The following is a 16899-nucleotide window of genomic DNA, read 5'->3' on the forward strand; positions in this document are numbered from 1 at the left end:
TGGTAGCTGCAGGTGAGGTGACAGAAGCGATCTGTCACTGATGAGAGAGGTTCTCCCAATGAGGTGGCACTGGACATGGATTTCAAAACTTGTAACCTGAAGAAATGTGTAAATGTTTTAAAAATGCATTTCCCAACATTTTCTTACCTCTGAGACTCACCAGTGCAACATTGGATCCTTCACACCACTTCTGCAGCTGTCACCAATCCAGAAACATTACAGCAGACTCACAACATGCCACACTTACCTGGCGTGGTGTCCAGACGTTGGGAAACCCAAGCCAGAAGCGGCAAAATTCAGAAAGAGCCAGTTAACTACTAGCAACTACCTGTTAATAGGCAGGTAATTGCCTTTAATCCTCTTCCCGCCGCTTGGTGTCGGGTCCATGTGCATATCGGGGACCCGACACTTGGGGAAAATAATTTGGAAGCGGGTTGACAGCGGGATCGGAACCCGCCATCAATCAAAATGATTTTAACCTTTGACCCGCCTCCAAACGCCGGCAAAATCCAGCCCAAAATGACTAAAATCCATCATATTTGTATTAAAATAGCATATTTTCCAAAGAGTGAAGCTGGTTTTTAATCCATCCCAGACAACAGAGTCAAAATGGCTAAAATCTGTAACATTTGTATTGAAGTAAAACAGCATATTTTTCCTGAGTGAAGCTGATTTTTAACACCCAACGTTAAAAAGAAACCAAAAACTTCATCAGATCTTAAGACAAAAATGCTTTTGTCACATGGGTCATACTCTTGCTGGGTATCTCACTCTGTTGTAGTGTTTTAAAGATACACCGTGTGAGACGAAATGTCTGACCTTTTCTCTGTTCCTTTCCTTTTATTTCTTTCACTTTTTGTTCTCACTCTGTCAATTTGTGGTTCATTCTGCCTGTCCTCTTCTGCTAATCTCTCCCATTATCTCCTGCCCTTTTAAAAATCTCTCTCTCCCCTCTTCGGCAATTCAATGAAGAGTAATCAATCGCGACCACAGGCCAGCACTTTGAGCAGCTTGAGGGATCAGCCAAAGAAATCACTAATTTCAGGAAGAACCACAGGCTGCTGTCAGGAAAAAAATCATAGGGGTCAGGAGTGGATTATGGGCCTTCAAAATAGTAAAATTCAAGAAAAAAATAAAAAACACCCCAGCAAAAAATAGGCTTTCAAACTGTAAAGCCACAGCAAAGAATAGTCCTTATAAAAAATGAGAACACAAAAAAACCAGCAGAAACTGCCGACATTGGGCTTCAAAGAAAAACAGCAGGGAGTAAAAATAAACAAAAAAAAGGAAATGAGAGCAGGTAACACAACAGAGCTCCCTCTTCCACCATATCTGAAGCCCATAGGATAAAAGGGGTAGTTTCTACATGGATACAAAATTGGCCAAGGGACAGAAAGCAGAGAGTAGTGGTGAACGGTTGTTTTCAAACTGGAGGGAAGTATGCAGTGGTGTCCCCCAGGGGTTGGTGTTGGGATGACAGCTCTTTTTGATATATATTAATAACCTGGACTTGAAAATACGTGGCGTAATTTCAAAGTTTACAGATGACATGAAACTTGAAATGTCATGAACAGTGAGGAGGATAGTAACAGACTTCACGAGGACAGAGACATGGGTAGACACATGGCAGATGAAGTGTGAAGTAATTCATGTTGGTAGGAAGAACGAGGACAGGCAATATAAACTAAATGGTACAATTTTAAAGGGAGTGCAGAGAACCTGGGTCTACGTACAAAAATCTTTGAAGATGGCAGGACAAGTTGAGAAGGATCCTTGGCTTTATAAACAGTGGCACTGAGTACAAAAGCAGGAAAGTTATGTTAAACTGTATAAAACACTGAGTAGGTCCCAGCTGGAGTAGTGTGTCCAATTCTGGGCACCACAATTTAGGAAGGATGCCAAGCCTCAGAATGATATCAGGGATGAAAGACTTCAAGAATGTGTAGAGACTAGAGAAATTGGGGTTGTTCTCTTTAGAGCAGGGAAGGTTAAGGGGAGATTTGATAGGTGTTTAAAATTATGAAGGGTTTTGATAAGAGTAAATAAGGAGAAACTGTTTCCAGTGGCAGAAGTGTCAGTAACCAGAGGGCACAGATCTAAGGTAATTGGCAAAAGAACCAGAGGCGGCATCAGGAAAAAAATTACGCAGCAAGTTATGATGATTGTGGAATGCATTGCCTGAAAGGGTTGTGCAAGCAGATTCAATGGTAATTTTGAAAAGGGAACTGGATAAATACTTGAAGAGGAAAAAATTGCAGGGCTATGGGGAAAGAGCAGGGGAGTGGGAGTAATTGTGATAGCTCGTTCAAAGAGCCAGCACAGGCATGATGGGCCAAAAGGCCACCTTCTGTGCTGTATCATTCTATGGTCTGATCAAAGCTGCTGCTGGAGTTAGGCTTGTAAATCCACTACAGACCTGGCAGTTAAGGTTCGGAGGACCAAGACTAAAATTATCACACGATTTTGACAGCCAATCAATGGTAGATATAATTGATAGAATAGCTCCATGGTGCCACATCACATTGAGATGCAGCTCAGAGAACTGAATCACAGCTCAGCATAATAAATAGGAAAATTGAAGCATTTCATAAGATAGTGTGATGGAAACAGCTTGACTTTGAACCAAACATTATTCAAAATCTTATTTGAAAAAACTTTCATCTGCCTTTTTATGTAACTGAAATTTCTAATGTCAAAATAAGGTTTGTAACATTAAAAAAAATAAAACTTACATATATTAATAAAATGATTAAACTTAACTAAAACGTTGGCTTTTCTGTCTGAGTACCTAAATTAATGTTTTCATAAAGGTCTCAGTCTTTCAAAATCCTGTACTTGGAGTCAATATTTTTGCCCTAAATAACTATTAACTGAAGACTGATCCCACAATGTGCAGTAGGCATAATTTCCTCGGATGCATCAATAGCATTTTGTCAACCTAACTGGAAAAATGTTTGCCTTCGGTCTCCAACAGTATCTGTTTGGTTGGTTTTACAAATAATTTGGAAAGTTAAATTTCAAAAAAAAATTTCAAGTTAAGTTTATACATTTAAATAGAGTGTGAGAGGGGACAGACCGAGTGAGTAAATGAGAATGTGTGTGGGTGAGAGAGAGAGAGCAAGACATATTATGCAAGTACGATTGAGGGAGATGCCATCTCATCCAATAGCACGCTTCTCTTTCTCTTCAAATTCAATCTATATTTTTCTCAGTGGAAAAGTCAAATTGTGCCTTTGTGTACAACAGTATTTCAGTTTGTGTTTCTGAAAATGAATACAAATTGGATAATAAATTTTAGTAACTACTATTTATTCTGCCATTTCCATAACTACAAACCTGGTAGACCCATCGTTTCAGCATGCTCTTGCCCCACAGAACTCATTTCTTCCTATCTCGACGATTTTCTCTGCCTTTGTCCAGACCTTTCCAGCTACATCCTCGACTCTTCCGACGTCCTCCGCCACCTTAACAGTTTCCAGGGCCTAACTGTCTCCTTTTCAGCATGGATATCCAATCCCTCTACACCTCCATCCCCCACCAGGACAGCCTGAGGGCTCTCCACTTCTTCCTTGAACGGAGGTCCAACCAATCCCTATCCACCACCACCCTCCTCCACCTGGCTGAATTTGTTCTCACATTGTAGTCAAAGGAGAAGTTGTTCACTCACTTCCTCCAAATAAAAGGTGTTTGCTATGGCAACCCGTATGGGTCCTAGCTATGCCTGCCTTTTCGTGGGATGTTTGGAACATTCTTTGTTCCAGTCCTACTCAGGTCCCTCCCTCACTTCTTTTTCTGGTATATTGATGATTATATCGGCAATGTCTCCTGCTCTCACCCAGAACTGGAATATTTCATCAACTTGGCTTCCAATTTTCACCCTTCCCTTGCATGGTCCACCTCCAACTCTTCCCTTTCTTGACTGCTTGGTCTCCATTTCTGGCAATAGACCAATATCCACTTCAAGCTCACTGACTCCCACAGCTACCTTGGCTACATTTCTTCCCAGCCCGCTTCCTACAAGGACTTTATTCCATTCTCCCAGTTTCTCTGTCTCCCTCGCATCTCTTCTAGCGATGCCACCTTCTATACCAGTGCTTCAGATATGTCTTCCTTTTCCCTCAAACGAGGATTCGTCTCCATCTTGGTTGACAGGGCACTTATCCCATTTCCTGCATTTCTGCTCTCATCCATTCCTCCGCTCCCAGGACCACGATCGGGTTCCCCTTGTCCTCACCTTCCACCCCATCAGCCTTCACATTCAATGGATCACCCTCCGCCATCTCCAGCGTGATCCATCTACCAAACACATCTTCCCCATCGCTCCCCTTTCAGTATTCCGAAGGGACCGCTCCCTCTGGGACACCCTGGCCCACTGTTCAATCACCCGCCCCAACACCCCCTCCCCAAAGCACCTTCCCGTGCAAGCACAGAAGATGCAACGCCTTCCCTTTTATTTCCTCCCTTCCCACCGTCCAGAGCCCCAAACACTCCTTCCAGATGGAACAGCGATTTACTTGTACTTCTTTCAATTTAGTATACTGTATTTGCAGCTCACGATGTGGTTTCCTCTACATTGGAGACCAAACGCAGATTGGGTGACCGCTTTGTGGAACACCTCCGTTCAGTTTGCAGTGTGACCCCGAGCTTCTGGTCGCCTGTCATTTTAATTCTCCGCCCCACACCCACTCTGACCTCTTTGTCTTTGGCCTCCTGTGCTGTACCAATGAAGCTTAACCTAAGCTCGAGGAACAGTACCTCATCTTTTAATTAGGCACTTTACAGCCTTCTGGACTCAACACTGAGTTCAACAATTTCAAATCATAACCTCTGCCCCCATTTTGTCCCGACGGCAGCTGTTGCTGATGATTCTGCTATTCCCATTTATACCTCATCTAGACCCATTTTTTGTTTCTTTACTTGTCCCATTACTGTCCCCTTTTGCATTGCACCATCATCTCTTTCGTCATTTAATCTTTCCTGCCTTCGAGCCTATCAGAGCTTCTCTGTTGCTTTTTCCTCCCCATCCGCTTTCCCTGCCTCTGTATTTGCTTAAAACCAGTTAGATTTAACTTTCTGATGAAAGATCATCGACCTGAAACGTTAACTCTGTTTCTCTCTCTACAGATGCTGCCTGACCCGGAGTATTTCCAGCATTTTGGGGCTAGCAGTTTTTACTTGCAGCCACAAACAATGCAATAGGACATTTATTAGGATATTGAAATATAAAAAACATATTCGACCTAGTTTAACTCTTAATGGACCATAAAGATGCTCATGTTTGGGAAGACTAACCTTATGTAGGGCACAGCATCATTCTGGACCAGATCCAGCAGCCACTGCAATTCTTCAGTGCTCCTGTCCACTAAGGAGAAAAAGCTGGTTAGGAAATTAACTGTAAACAAAACAAATCTGAACATTCTCATTTAAATGAAACTCAGACAAGAGTAAATATTTAACATCCATTGTTTTAAAGATTTGTGAAGATTTCTGTAAATGGCCATGATTTTACTAAGAGTTCAAGAGAAAGAATAACAAGCAGTGGGGAAAAAATGGAAGTGTTAAAAAAATAATTGCAGATAAGAAAGAAATCCACACCTTGATAAAACTGCAGCTCCACCCCATGTCTCATTTATATTTCCTAATTCAGGCACCTGTCATCTTTCATATTGCTTCATGTTTTTTAAACTTTTTACATACTTACCCAAAAGCAGTTTAAACTATTAAACCACTACTTCATTAAAGTTTTTTTTTACCATTTTACCTCTTTTTTGTTGAATTTAGATTCTTGTGGCACTTGCACTTAATGCAATATGGCAAATTGTATTGGTTTCAAATAGCGTCTTCATAAGAACGCAAGAAATAGACGTAGGAGTAGGCCATCCAGCCCCTCGAGCCTGTTATAGAGTCATACAGCACAGAAAGAGGCCCTTCGGCCCATCGCGTCCGCGCCGGCCATCAGGCCCTGTCTAATCTAATCCCATTTTCCAGCATTTGGTCCGTAGCATTATATGCTATGGCATTTCAAGTGCTCATCTAAATGCTTCTTGAATGTTGTGAGGGTTCCTGCCTCTACCACCCTTTCAGGCAGTGAGTTCCAGATTCCAACCACCCTCTGGGTGAAAAAGTTCTTCCTCAAATCCCCTCTAAACCTCCTGCCCCTTACCTTGAATCTATGCCCCCTTGTTATTGACCCCTCTACTAAGGGAAAATGTTCCTTTCTATCTACCCTATCTATGCCCCTCATAATTTTGTACACCTCAATCAGGCCCCCCTCAGCCTTCTCTGCTCCAAGGAAAACAACCCCAGCCTGTCCAGTCTTTCTTCATAGCTGAGGCGCTCCAGCCCAGGTAACATCCTGGTGAATCTCCTCTGCACCCTCTCCAAAGCAATCACATCCTTCCTATAGTGTGGCGACCAGAACTGCACACAGTTTTCCAGCTGTGGCCTAACTAGCGTTTTGTACAGCTCTATCATAACCTCCCTGCTCTTATATTCTATGCCTCGGCTAATGAAGGCAAGTATCCCATATGCCTTTTTAACCACCTTATCCACCTGTTCTGCTGCCTTCAGGGATCTATGTACATGCACACCAAGGTCCCTCTGATCCTCTGTCTTTCCTAGGGTCTTACCATTCATTGTGTATTCCCTTGCCTTGTTAGTCCCTCCAAAATGCATCACTTCACACTTTTCACGATTAAATTCCATTTGCCTCTGTTCTGCCCATCTAACCAAACCCGTCTATATCGTCCTGTAGCCTGAGGCTTCCCTCCTCGCTATTTACCACTCCACCAATTTTCGTGTCATTTGCGAAATTACTGATCATACCTCCTACATTCATATCTAAATCATTAATGTACACTACAAGCAGCAAAGGACCCAGCACCGATCCCTGCGGTACACCACTGGACACAGGCTTCCAAAGCACACAAACAACCTTCGACCATCACCCTCTGCCATCTGTCACTAAGCCAATTTTGGATCCGATGTGCCAAATTGCCCTGGATCCCGTCGGCTCTTACCTTCTTGACCAGTCTCCCATGAGTGACTTTGTCAAAAGCCTTACTGAAGTCCATGTAGACGACATCAACTGCACTACCTCCTCCACACACCTAGCCACCCCCTCGAAAAATTCAATCAAATTGGTTAGACATGATCTCCCCGACAAAGCCAAGCTGACTATCCTTGATTAAATCCTTGCCTCTCCAAGTGGAGACTAATTCTGTCCCTCAGAACTTTTTCCAATAATTTCCCTACCACTGATTTTAGGCTCACTGGCCTGTAATTCCCTGGTTGCTCCCTACTACCCTTCTTGAATAATGGTACTACGTTAGCTGTTCTCCACTCCTCTGGCACCTCCCCTGTGGCCAGAGAGGTTCTGAAAATTTGTGTCAGAGCCCCTGCAATCTCCTCCCTTGCCTCACACAGCAGCCTGAGATACATCTCGTCTGGGCCTGGGGATTTATCCACTTTTAAGCCCGCTAAAACCACTAGTACCTCCTCCCCCTCAATACTAATTTGTTCAAGTATATCACAATCCCCCTGCCTGATTTCTATGCCTACATCATCCTTCTCCATAGTGAACACAGATGCAAAATATTCATTTAAAACCTCACTTACATCTTCCGGCTCTACACACAGATTGCTACTTTGGTCCCTAATGGGCCCTACTCTTTCCCTTGTTATCCTCTTGTCCTCAATATACTTATAAAACACCTTGGAATTTTCCTTTGTTTTGCCCGACTGTTTTTTCATGCCCCCTCTTCGCACTCCTAATTTCTTTTTTAAGTACCCCCCTGCACTTTCTATACTCCTCCAGGGCTTCCACTGTTTTAAGTCCTTTGTATCTGCCAAAAGCCTCCCTTTTTTTCCTAATCCATTCTTGTATATCCCTTGACATCCAGGGTTCCCTGGGCTTGTTGGTCCCCACCCTTGACCTTTACGGGAACATATTGGCGTTGTACTCTATTTCCTTTCTGAAAGAATCGCACTGCTCTGATGTGGATTTTCCTACAAGTGGCTGATCCCAGTCCACTTTGGCCAGATCCTGCCTTTTCATATTAAATCGGCCTTCCCCCAATTTAGAACCTTTATTTCCAGTCCATTTTCGTCCTTTTCCATGACTACCTTAAAATCACCGAATTATGGTCACCGTCACCAAAATGTTCTCCTACTGACACTTCTACCACTTGCCCGGCTACATTCCCTAGAATTAGGTCCAGCACCGCCCCCTCTCTTGTAGAATGTCCGACATGCTGGCTCAAAAAGCTCTCCTGGATGCACCCTCTAAGCCTTTCACACTCTGACTATCCCAGTTAATATTGGGGAAGTTGAAATCCCCTATTATTACTGTAATGAAATCTGTTTGTCTTGCCTGTATTCGTTCTTGCCTGTATTCGTTTTGCACTCATGTATATTACCCTCCCCCACACGGTGTATAGTTTCACTTCCTCTTTCCTGACTAACCTGGAAGGTTCCAGGTCTTGGCTCTTAGCTCCGCCCCTGACTTCTCTTACATAAAGATCCCAGGATCTGTATGACTCATTCCTGCGAGCCAGTCAGTGTGTTGAGATGTTAGCTCTGATCTTAGTGATTAAAAGCCAACTTGTTAAAGTCTATAACTTCTAGTTTTGTGGTTATTGAAGGCACATCAATTTTAATCACTAAAGAATACTAGGATGGATCGACTCCTAAAACCAGAGCGTCTGGACTTGGATCCACATTCTGCTGAAGCATCAAATCAATTTGGACACTGGCTCAAATGCTTCGAACTCTTCGCGAGGGCCTCATCCGCTAGCGAGGTAGATAAACTGAGTTTACTGACTACTCGCGTTAATCATCGGATTTATTCGTTCATCCGGGACAACACCTCTTACACGGAGGCCATCACTATCCTGAAGGCCCAATACCAGAGGCCAGTAAACAAAGTGTACGCCAGACATCTGCTGGCTACACGCAGGCAGTGACCTGAGGAATCAATGGACGATTTCTTACAGGGCCTAAAGGACTTGGTCCGGGACTGTAACTGCAAGGCCGTGACGGCCAATGTGTACTCTGACGAATTGGTCCGCGATTCCTTCATCACGGGCCTCAAATCGAATTATTTCCGGCAGAGACTGCTGGAGGAGGTGGTCCTGGACTTAAAAAAGGCAGTGGCCACTGCGCGATCGCTGGACGTGGCCCAGAAAAACTCTGACTCTTATTCTTCCGGCCATGCGGCCCTCACCGCCTCGTGCGCGCCGAGCGCGCCGCCATCTTGGAATCAGCCATCTTCCCCATCCAGGTCTCAGACCAGCTCTACACCGCCGGAGTCCCCACACAGAAGTTCACCCAGGAGTCCTACTACAGTGGCAATGTCTCGAGGCCCGAAATGCTACTTCTGCGGCCAGGCCAAGCACCCCAGACAACGATGCCCAGCAAAGGACGCTACATGCTTCAAATGTAAGAAAAAGGGGCATTTTAGCAAAGTCTGCAGGGGGAATCTGATTTCCAACTCCATCACCGCCTCGTGCGTGCCGTGCGGGCCGCCATCTTGGGATCCGCCATCTTTTCCCGACTCAACGGCCGCCCAGGGCCCAACAGTGGCTTCGATCATGGTGGATCAATCCAGGCCACACCCATTGACAAAATCCATGATGGACATACAGGTAAACGGGAATTTAACGAAATGTTTAATTGACTGTGGGAGTACCGAGAGTTTTATCCACCCTAGCCTGGTACGGCGGCACTCATTAACGGTAACCCCTACACGGAGCAGAATTGCTATGGCTGCTAAGCCCCACACTTCGGACATTTTGGGCTACTGTGTGGTAACACTGACTGTAAAAGGCACGGACTACAAGGATTTTAAACTCCTCGTGATGCCAGAACTCTGTGTTAATGTAATCTTGGGCCTGGACTTCCAGTGCCACCACGAAAGTGTCACGCTAGCATATGGTGGGTCCCAGCCGCCACTCAGTCTGTGGCCTATCAACCTTAAAAATCAGCCCGCCCTCTTTATTCGCTAATCTCGCTCCGAACTGTAGGCCCATAGCGACCAAAAGTAGACGGTACAGTCTGGAAGACAGACACTTTATCAAGGCGGAAGTGGACAGACTCCTGCGGGAAGGCATTATTGAATGCAGTACCAGTCCGTGGCGTGCCCAAGTAGTCATAGTTAAAAATAGCGAAAAGAAACGGATGGTAAATGACTACAGCCAGACTGTTAATATTTATACCCAGCTGGACGCCTACCCTTTACCCCGCATATCAGAAATGGTCAACCAGATCGCGCAATACCGAGTCTTCTCGACTATCGACCTCAAATCCGCGTATCACCATAGAGTCATAGAGTTATACAGCACAGAAAGAGGCCCTTCGGCCCATCGTGTCTGCGCCGTCCATCAAGCCCTGTCTAATCTAATCCCATTTTCCAGCATTTGGTCCATAGCCTTGTATGCAATGGCATTTCAAGTGCTCATCCAAATGCTTCTTGAATGTTGTGAGGGTTCCTGCCTCTCCCACCCTTTCAGGCAGTGAGTTCCAGACTCCAACCACCCTCTGGGTGAAAAAGTTCCTCCTCAAATCCCCTCTAAACCTCCTGCCCCTTACCTTGAATCTATGCCCCCTTGTTATTGACCCCCCTACGAAGGGGAAAAGTTCCTCTTTATCTACCCTATCTATGCCCCTCATCATTTTGTACACCTCAATCAGGTCCCCCCTCAGCCTTCTTTGCTCCAAGGAAGGCAACCCCAGCCTGTTTAGTCTTTCTTCATAGCTGAGGCGCTCCATCCCAGGTAACATCCTGGTGAATCTTCTCTGCACCCTCTCCAAAGCAATCACATCCTTCCTATAGTGTGGCGACCAGAACTGCACACAGTACTCCAGCTGTGGCCTTACCAGCGTTTTGTACAGCTCCATCATAACCTCCCTGCTCTTATATTCTATGCCTCGGCTAATGAAGGCAAGTATCCCATATGCCTTTTTAACCACCTTATCTACCTGATCCGCTGCCTTCAGGGATCTATGTACATGTACACCAAGGTCCCTCTGTGCTTCCTAGGGCCCTACCACTCATTGTGTATTCCCTTGCCTTATTTGCCCGTCCAAAATGCATCACCTCGCACTTTTCAGGGTTAAATTCCATTTACCACTTTTCCGCCCATCTGACCAACCCGTTTTTATCGTCCTGTAGCCTGAGGCTTTCCTCCTCGCAATTTACCACCCCACCAATTTTCGTGTCATCTGCGAACTTACTGATCATACCTTTTACATTCTCATCCAAATCATTTATGTAGATCACAAACAGCAAGGGACCCAGCACCAATCCCTGAGGTACCCCACTGGACACAGGCTTCCAGTCACAAAAGCATCCTTCGACCATCACCCTCTGACTCCTGCCACTCAGCCAGTTTAGGATCCAACGTGCCAAGGCACCCTGGATCCCATGGGCTCTTACCTTCTTGACCAGTCTCCTATGCGGGACTTTGTCAAAAGCCTTACTGAAGTCCATGTATACCACATCCACAGCATTTCCCTCATCCACACACCTAGTCACCCCCTCGAAAAATTCAATCAGATTGGTCAGACATGATTTACCCTTGACAAAGCCATGCTGACTATCCCCGATTAATCCTTGCCGCTCCAAGTGGAGACTAATTTTGTCCCTCAGAATTTTTTTCCAATGATTTCCCTACCACAGATGTTAGGCTCACTGGCCTGTAATTCCCTGGTTTATCCCTGCTACCCTTCTTGAATAATGGTACTACGTTCGCTGTTCTCCAGTCCTCTGGTACATCCCCTGTGGCCAGAGAGGTTCTGAAAATTTGTGTCAGAGCCCCTGCAATCTCCTCCTTTGCCTCACACAGCAGCCTGGGATACATCTCGTCCGGGCCTGGGGATTTATCCACTTTTTGGCCTGCTAAAACCGCTAGTACCTCCTCCCTCTCGATGTTAATATGTTCAAGTATATCACAGTCCCCTTGCCCGATTTCTATGTCTACATCGTCTTCCTCCATAGTGAACACAGATGCAAAAAATTCATTTCAAACCCCGCCTACATCATCTGGCTCTACACACAGATTGCCACTTTGGTCCCTAATGGGCCCTACCCTTTCCCTGGTTATCCTCTTGCCCTTAATATACTTATAAAACATCTTAGGATTTTCCTTTATTTTGCTCGCCAGTGTTATTTCATGGCCCCTCCTCGCTCTCCTAATTTCTTTTTAAAGTATGCCCCTGCACTTTTTATACTCCTCTAGGGCTTCCTCCGTCTTTAGTAACTGCCAAAAGCCCCCCTTTTTTTCCTAATGCATTTTTGTATATCCCTTGTCATCCAAGGCTCCCTTTGCTTGTTGGTACCACCCTTGACCTTTACGGGAACATGTTGGCGTTGTACTCTCTCTATTTCCCTTCTGAAAGTCTCCCACTGCTTTGATGTGGATTTTCCTATAAGTAGCTGCTCCCAGTCCACTTTGGCCAGATCCTGCCTTATCATATTAAAATCGGCCTTCCCCCAATTTAGAACCCTTATTTCCGGGCCGTCTTTGTCTTTTTCCATGACCACCTTAAATCTCACCGAATTATGGTCACTGTCGCCAAAATGCTCTCCTACTGACACTTCCACCACTTGCCCGGCTACATTCCCTAGAATTAGGTCCAGTACCGCCCCCTCTCTTGTAGGACTTTCTACACGCTGGCTCAAAAAGCTCTCCTGGATGCACTTTAAGAATGCTGCACCCTCTAAGCCTTTCACACTCTGACTATCCCAATTAATATTGGGGAAGTTGAAATCCCCCACTATTATTACCCTATTATTTTCGCACCTCTGAGATTTGCCTACATATCTGTTCCTCTATCTCCCCCTGGCTGTTTGGGGGCCTGTAGTACACTCCCAGCAAAGTGCTTGCCCCCTTTTTGTTTTTAAGTTCTACCCATATGGCCTCATTAGAGGAACCCGCTAATATATCATCCCTCCTTACAGCAGTAATTGACTCTTTAATTAATATTGCAACACCCCCTCCCCTTTTACACCTCCCTCTGTCTCGCGTGAAGATTCTATACCCCGGAATATTGAGCTGCCAGTCCTGACCCTCCCTCAACCATGTCTCCGTGATAGCAACAATATCGTACTCCCATGTGTTCAACAACAACTTCAGTTCATCCACCTTATTTGCAAGACTCCTTGCATTAAAATAAATGCCTTCCAGCCTTGCCATATTCCCTTTTGCCTTCACATATTTGCTCTGCCTTCCCAGCTGACTTGTTTTTTCCTCCGTATTTGGCTGTAATTCACCCCCTACTATAGCTCCACTCTGTATCCCATCCCCCTGCCAAGTTAGTTTAAACCCCCCCCAACAGTGCTAGCTCCCCATTAGAACGGAGGACCGCCCATACACCGCCTTTGAGGCGAACGGACGCCTCTACCATTTTCTCAGAGTGCCCTTCGGGGTAACAAATGGGGTCTCGGTCTTCCAACGTGAGATGGACCGCATGGTTGACGAGAATAAACTAAAAGCTACCTACCCCTATCTGGACAATGTCACTATCTGCGGGCACAACCAGCAAGACCACGATCTAAATCTTGCGAGATTTTTAAAAACTGCCCTAAAGCTGAATCTAACCTACAACGAAGACAAATGTGTCTTCAACACAACCCGTCTCTGTATCCTCGGCTGTGTGGTGGAAGATGGGGTAATTGGACTGGACCCTGACCGATTACGCCCCCTAAAGGAACTGCCCATGCCACACAATCCCAAAGCTTTAAAAAGGTGCCTGGGATTTTTTTCGTATTATGCCCAATGGGTGCCCAATTACTCTGATAAGGCCGACCCCTCATTAAATCGACGTCCTTCCCACTATCAGCTGAAGCTCGGGAGGCTTTCACCGGTATCAAACAGAACATTGAAAGGGCTGCACTGTGTGCAGTGGACGAAAGCATTCCCTTTCAAGTTGAAAGCGATGCGTCAGACTTTGCTTTAGCTGCGACCCTCAATCAGGGTGGGAGACCTGTGGCCTTCTTGTCCCGAACCCTTCAGGGACCTGAAATCAGGCACTCTTCTGTCGAGAAGGAGGCACAGGCTATAGTGGAGGCAGTGCGGCACTGGAGACACTACCTAGCCGGCAAACGTTTCACCCTGCTCACCGACCAGTGGTCGGTGGCTTTCATGTTTAATAACAAAGAATGACAAAATACTCAGGTGGAGGATCGAACTATCCACGTTCGACTATGATATTATGTACAGGCCGGGAGCCCTTAATGAACCCCCAGACGCCCTATCGCGGGGAATGTGTGCCAGCATTCATACGGACAAATTACAGGGTCTCCACAACGACCTCTGTCACCCAGGGGTCACCCGACTATACCATTTTATAAAGTCCCGCAATCTGCCCCACTCCATCGAGGAGGTCAGGGCAATGACCAGAGCCTGCCGCATCTGTGTGGAATGCAAGCCTCGTTTCTACAGGCCTGACCGTGCACACCTTATCAAAGCCACACGGCCATTCGAGCGCCTAAGTCTGGACTTCAAGGGACCCCTTCCCTCTGCCGACCGTAACGTATACTTCCTCAATATCATCGATGAATATTCCTGTTGTGTATGTACCTTTAAGAGAATAACTGGTCTCAGAATGCAGTACCGGCAGTGACCACCCCTGTATAAAAGGCGCTAGAGAGCCTCTGTTGGTTAGATTCGTTTATGCCTTCCACCAGTAAAGTTCTGTTTCTTTCTCTCCTGCTAGTCCGTGTCTCAATCATTCACGGACTTAACACTGGCGACGAGTTAGAAACGAACTTACCTGCAACTCAGCAGCAGCTCCGACGACGTGTTGAAGGTTGGAGCCAGAAGACAAAAAAAAAATCGGCCATTGAAACTCGAGAAACGGGCGTCGACTGTCAATCATCGATTTCAAAACTTACAGGAGAGACTGTCCAGAGCCAGGCTGGGTTCCTCGGTCCGTGGTTTCCCAGCTAATTGGCCTGGTGGCAGGTAGTGCTCTGATCCTTCCTGGGCTGCAACGGGGCCGGGCAGCGAGTCGGGAAGCAAGGATAGAGAGAGAGGGTGGAGCATACAGGGCGCGGCCGGTGTTTCGAAGCTGGGCAGCGTTCGGACTTCAGAAGAGGGAGGGAAGTGTCCCAGAGGGTTCGCTCCACGACGGGAAGATAATAAAACAAAACGAATTAATATTTAATGCGCAGGAAACCGTGGAAAGCAGCGCTAACAACAGCGGGGAAGAAGGCAAAGTGCGGGAGGCGCCATTTTAGATTTGTAAGATGCCGAAGACTGGCTGTATCACTGCTTTTGATAATACATTAGAGGACTGGACCACGTATGTGGAAAGAGTCGAGGTATATTTCGAGGCAAATGAAATAGCGGAGGGGAAAAAGGCATCAATATTGCTGAACGTAATGGGCGCTAGAACGTACAGCCTATTGCGGGATCTGATTACTCCAGCCAAACCGAAGGCGAAGAGTTTTAACGAAATTGTTGCTGTTCTACAGGAACACTTAAACCCTGCACCGCTGTTGATAGCAGAAAGATTTAAATTCCACAGGAGAACTCAGCACAAAGATGAGAGCAATGCTGAGTATCTTACGGGACTACGCAAGCTATCAAAGCACTGCCAGTTCGGAGCAGGACTGGCAGATACCCTACGGGACAAATTTGTCTGTGGACTCCTGAGTGAAGGAACACAGAAGAAGTTACTCGCAGAAAAAGAGCTGACGCTAGATAAGGCTTTCAGCGTGGCAGTATCGTATGAAGCAGCAGCCAGGGGAGCTGCAGAAATTCAACAAAACCCACAGGAATACGGCACCCACGAAATGACACGGGGATTTGCAAAATGTTATCGCTGCGGCAGAACTAACCATGACCAGAAGGACTGCTGGTCCAAAGACAAAATATGCAGACAATGCGGGAAGATTGGACACATTGCACGAGTTTGTAGGTCTGGGAAGAAGACCAGCGACAACAAAAAGGCTACTAAGGAACCGTACAAGAAAGTACAAAAGATGACGGACAGTAGTTCCGAAGACCAGATGAGCGATAGTGAATCCGAGAACAGGAGATTAAGCTGTCTCAAACTTCACAATGTAATCGCAAAAGAGGATCACCGAACCATTTGGGTCACCCTCACGATAGCAGGGTCCCAAGTTAAAATGGAATTGGATACAGGATCAGCGCTAACCGTCATGAATCGACGAGACTATGAGCGGCTATTTTCACACATACCCTTGAGAGAGACATCCATCGTCTTAACGACGTATACGGGGCAAAAAGTATACCCCAGAGGAAAAATAAGGGTGCCTGTCGAATACAATGGCAAGAAAATACGGAAATTGTATCTCTACATACTGCCAAATGGTGGACCACCGTTATTGGGACGGGAATGGATCAGGAAGATAAACTTAGATTGGCATTCCATCATGCAATGACGGTGGACGGTAAAAAAGGTGAAGACGTCACTCCTGGACGATTGTCAACCATCTTAGCTAACGCCAAAGAGGTATTTCAACAAGAACTGGGCACGCTTAAAGGCGTAACCGCCTCGTTAAAAATAGAAGAGAATGCAGTTCCCAAGTTTTTCAAAGCGAGACCGGTACCATATGCAATTCGTCCAGCCGTCGAGGCAGAGTTGGAGAATCTGGAGAAGGCGGGCGTGTTGTCTAAGGTCGACTGGAGCGAGTGGGCGACACCCATCGTTCCTGTCATGAAGAAAACGTTAAGCAATAAGTCCGGAGAGCCAAGGAAGATTCGCATCTGTGGGGATTTCAAGGTGACGGTGAACCCTGTCCTTCACACAGTACAATATACTCTTCCAAGGATAGAAGACATCTTCGCCTCACTGTCTGGAGGGAAGCGTTTTACAAAAATTGACCTAGCAGAAGCATATTTGCAGATGGAGGTTGAAGAGTCCTCTAGGAAG

The 16899-nt window shown here is 45.9% G+C and overlaps 1 protein-coding gene across 4 annotated transcripts in view; it reads right to left on the reverse strand.

Annotated features, from left to right (window-relative positions):
* taf2 (TAF2 RNA polymerase II, TATA box binding protein (TBP)-associated factor) overlaps nt 1-16899 on the reverse strand; it is a 170745-nt gene that overhangs the window by 40728 nt on the left and 113118 nt on the right. For all 4 annotated transcript variants that reach the window (XM_085993331.1, XM_085993333.1, XM_085993332.1 and 1 more), the window contains one exon: nt 5293-5362. In XM_085993331.1, coding sequence (XP_085849457.1) covers nt 5293-5362 — 70 coding nt within the window. The remainder of the gene's footprint in view (nt 1-5292; nt 5363-16899) is intronic.

Source organism: Somniosus microcephalus, chromosome 7, assembly GCF_052327205.1.
Source record: "Somniosus microcephalus isolate GS21.2 chromosome 7, FLI_Smic_1.0, whole genome shotgun sequence".
Taxonomy (NCBI): domain Eukaryota; kingdom Metazoa; phylum Chordata; class Chondrichthyes; order Squaliformes; family Somniosidae; genus Somniosus; species Somniosus microcephalus.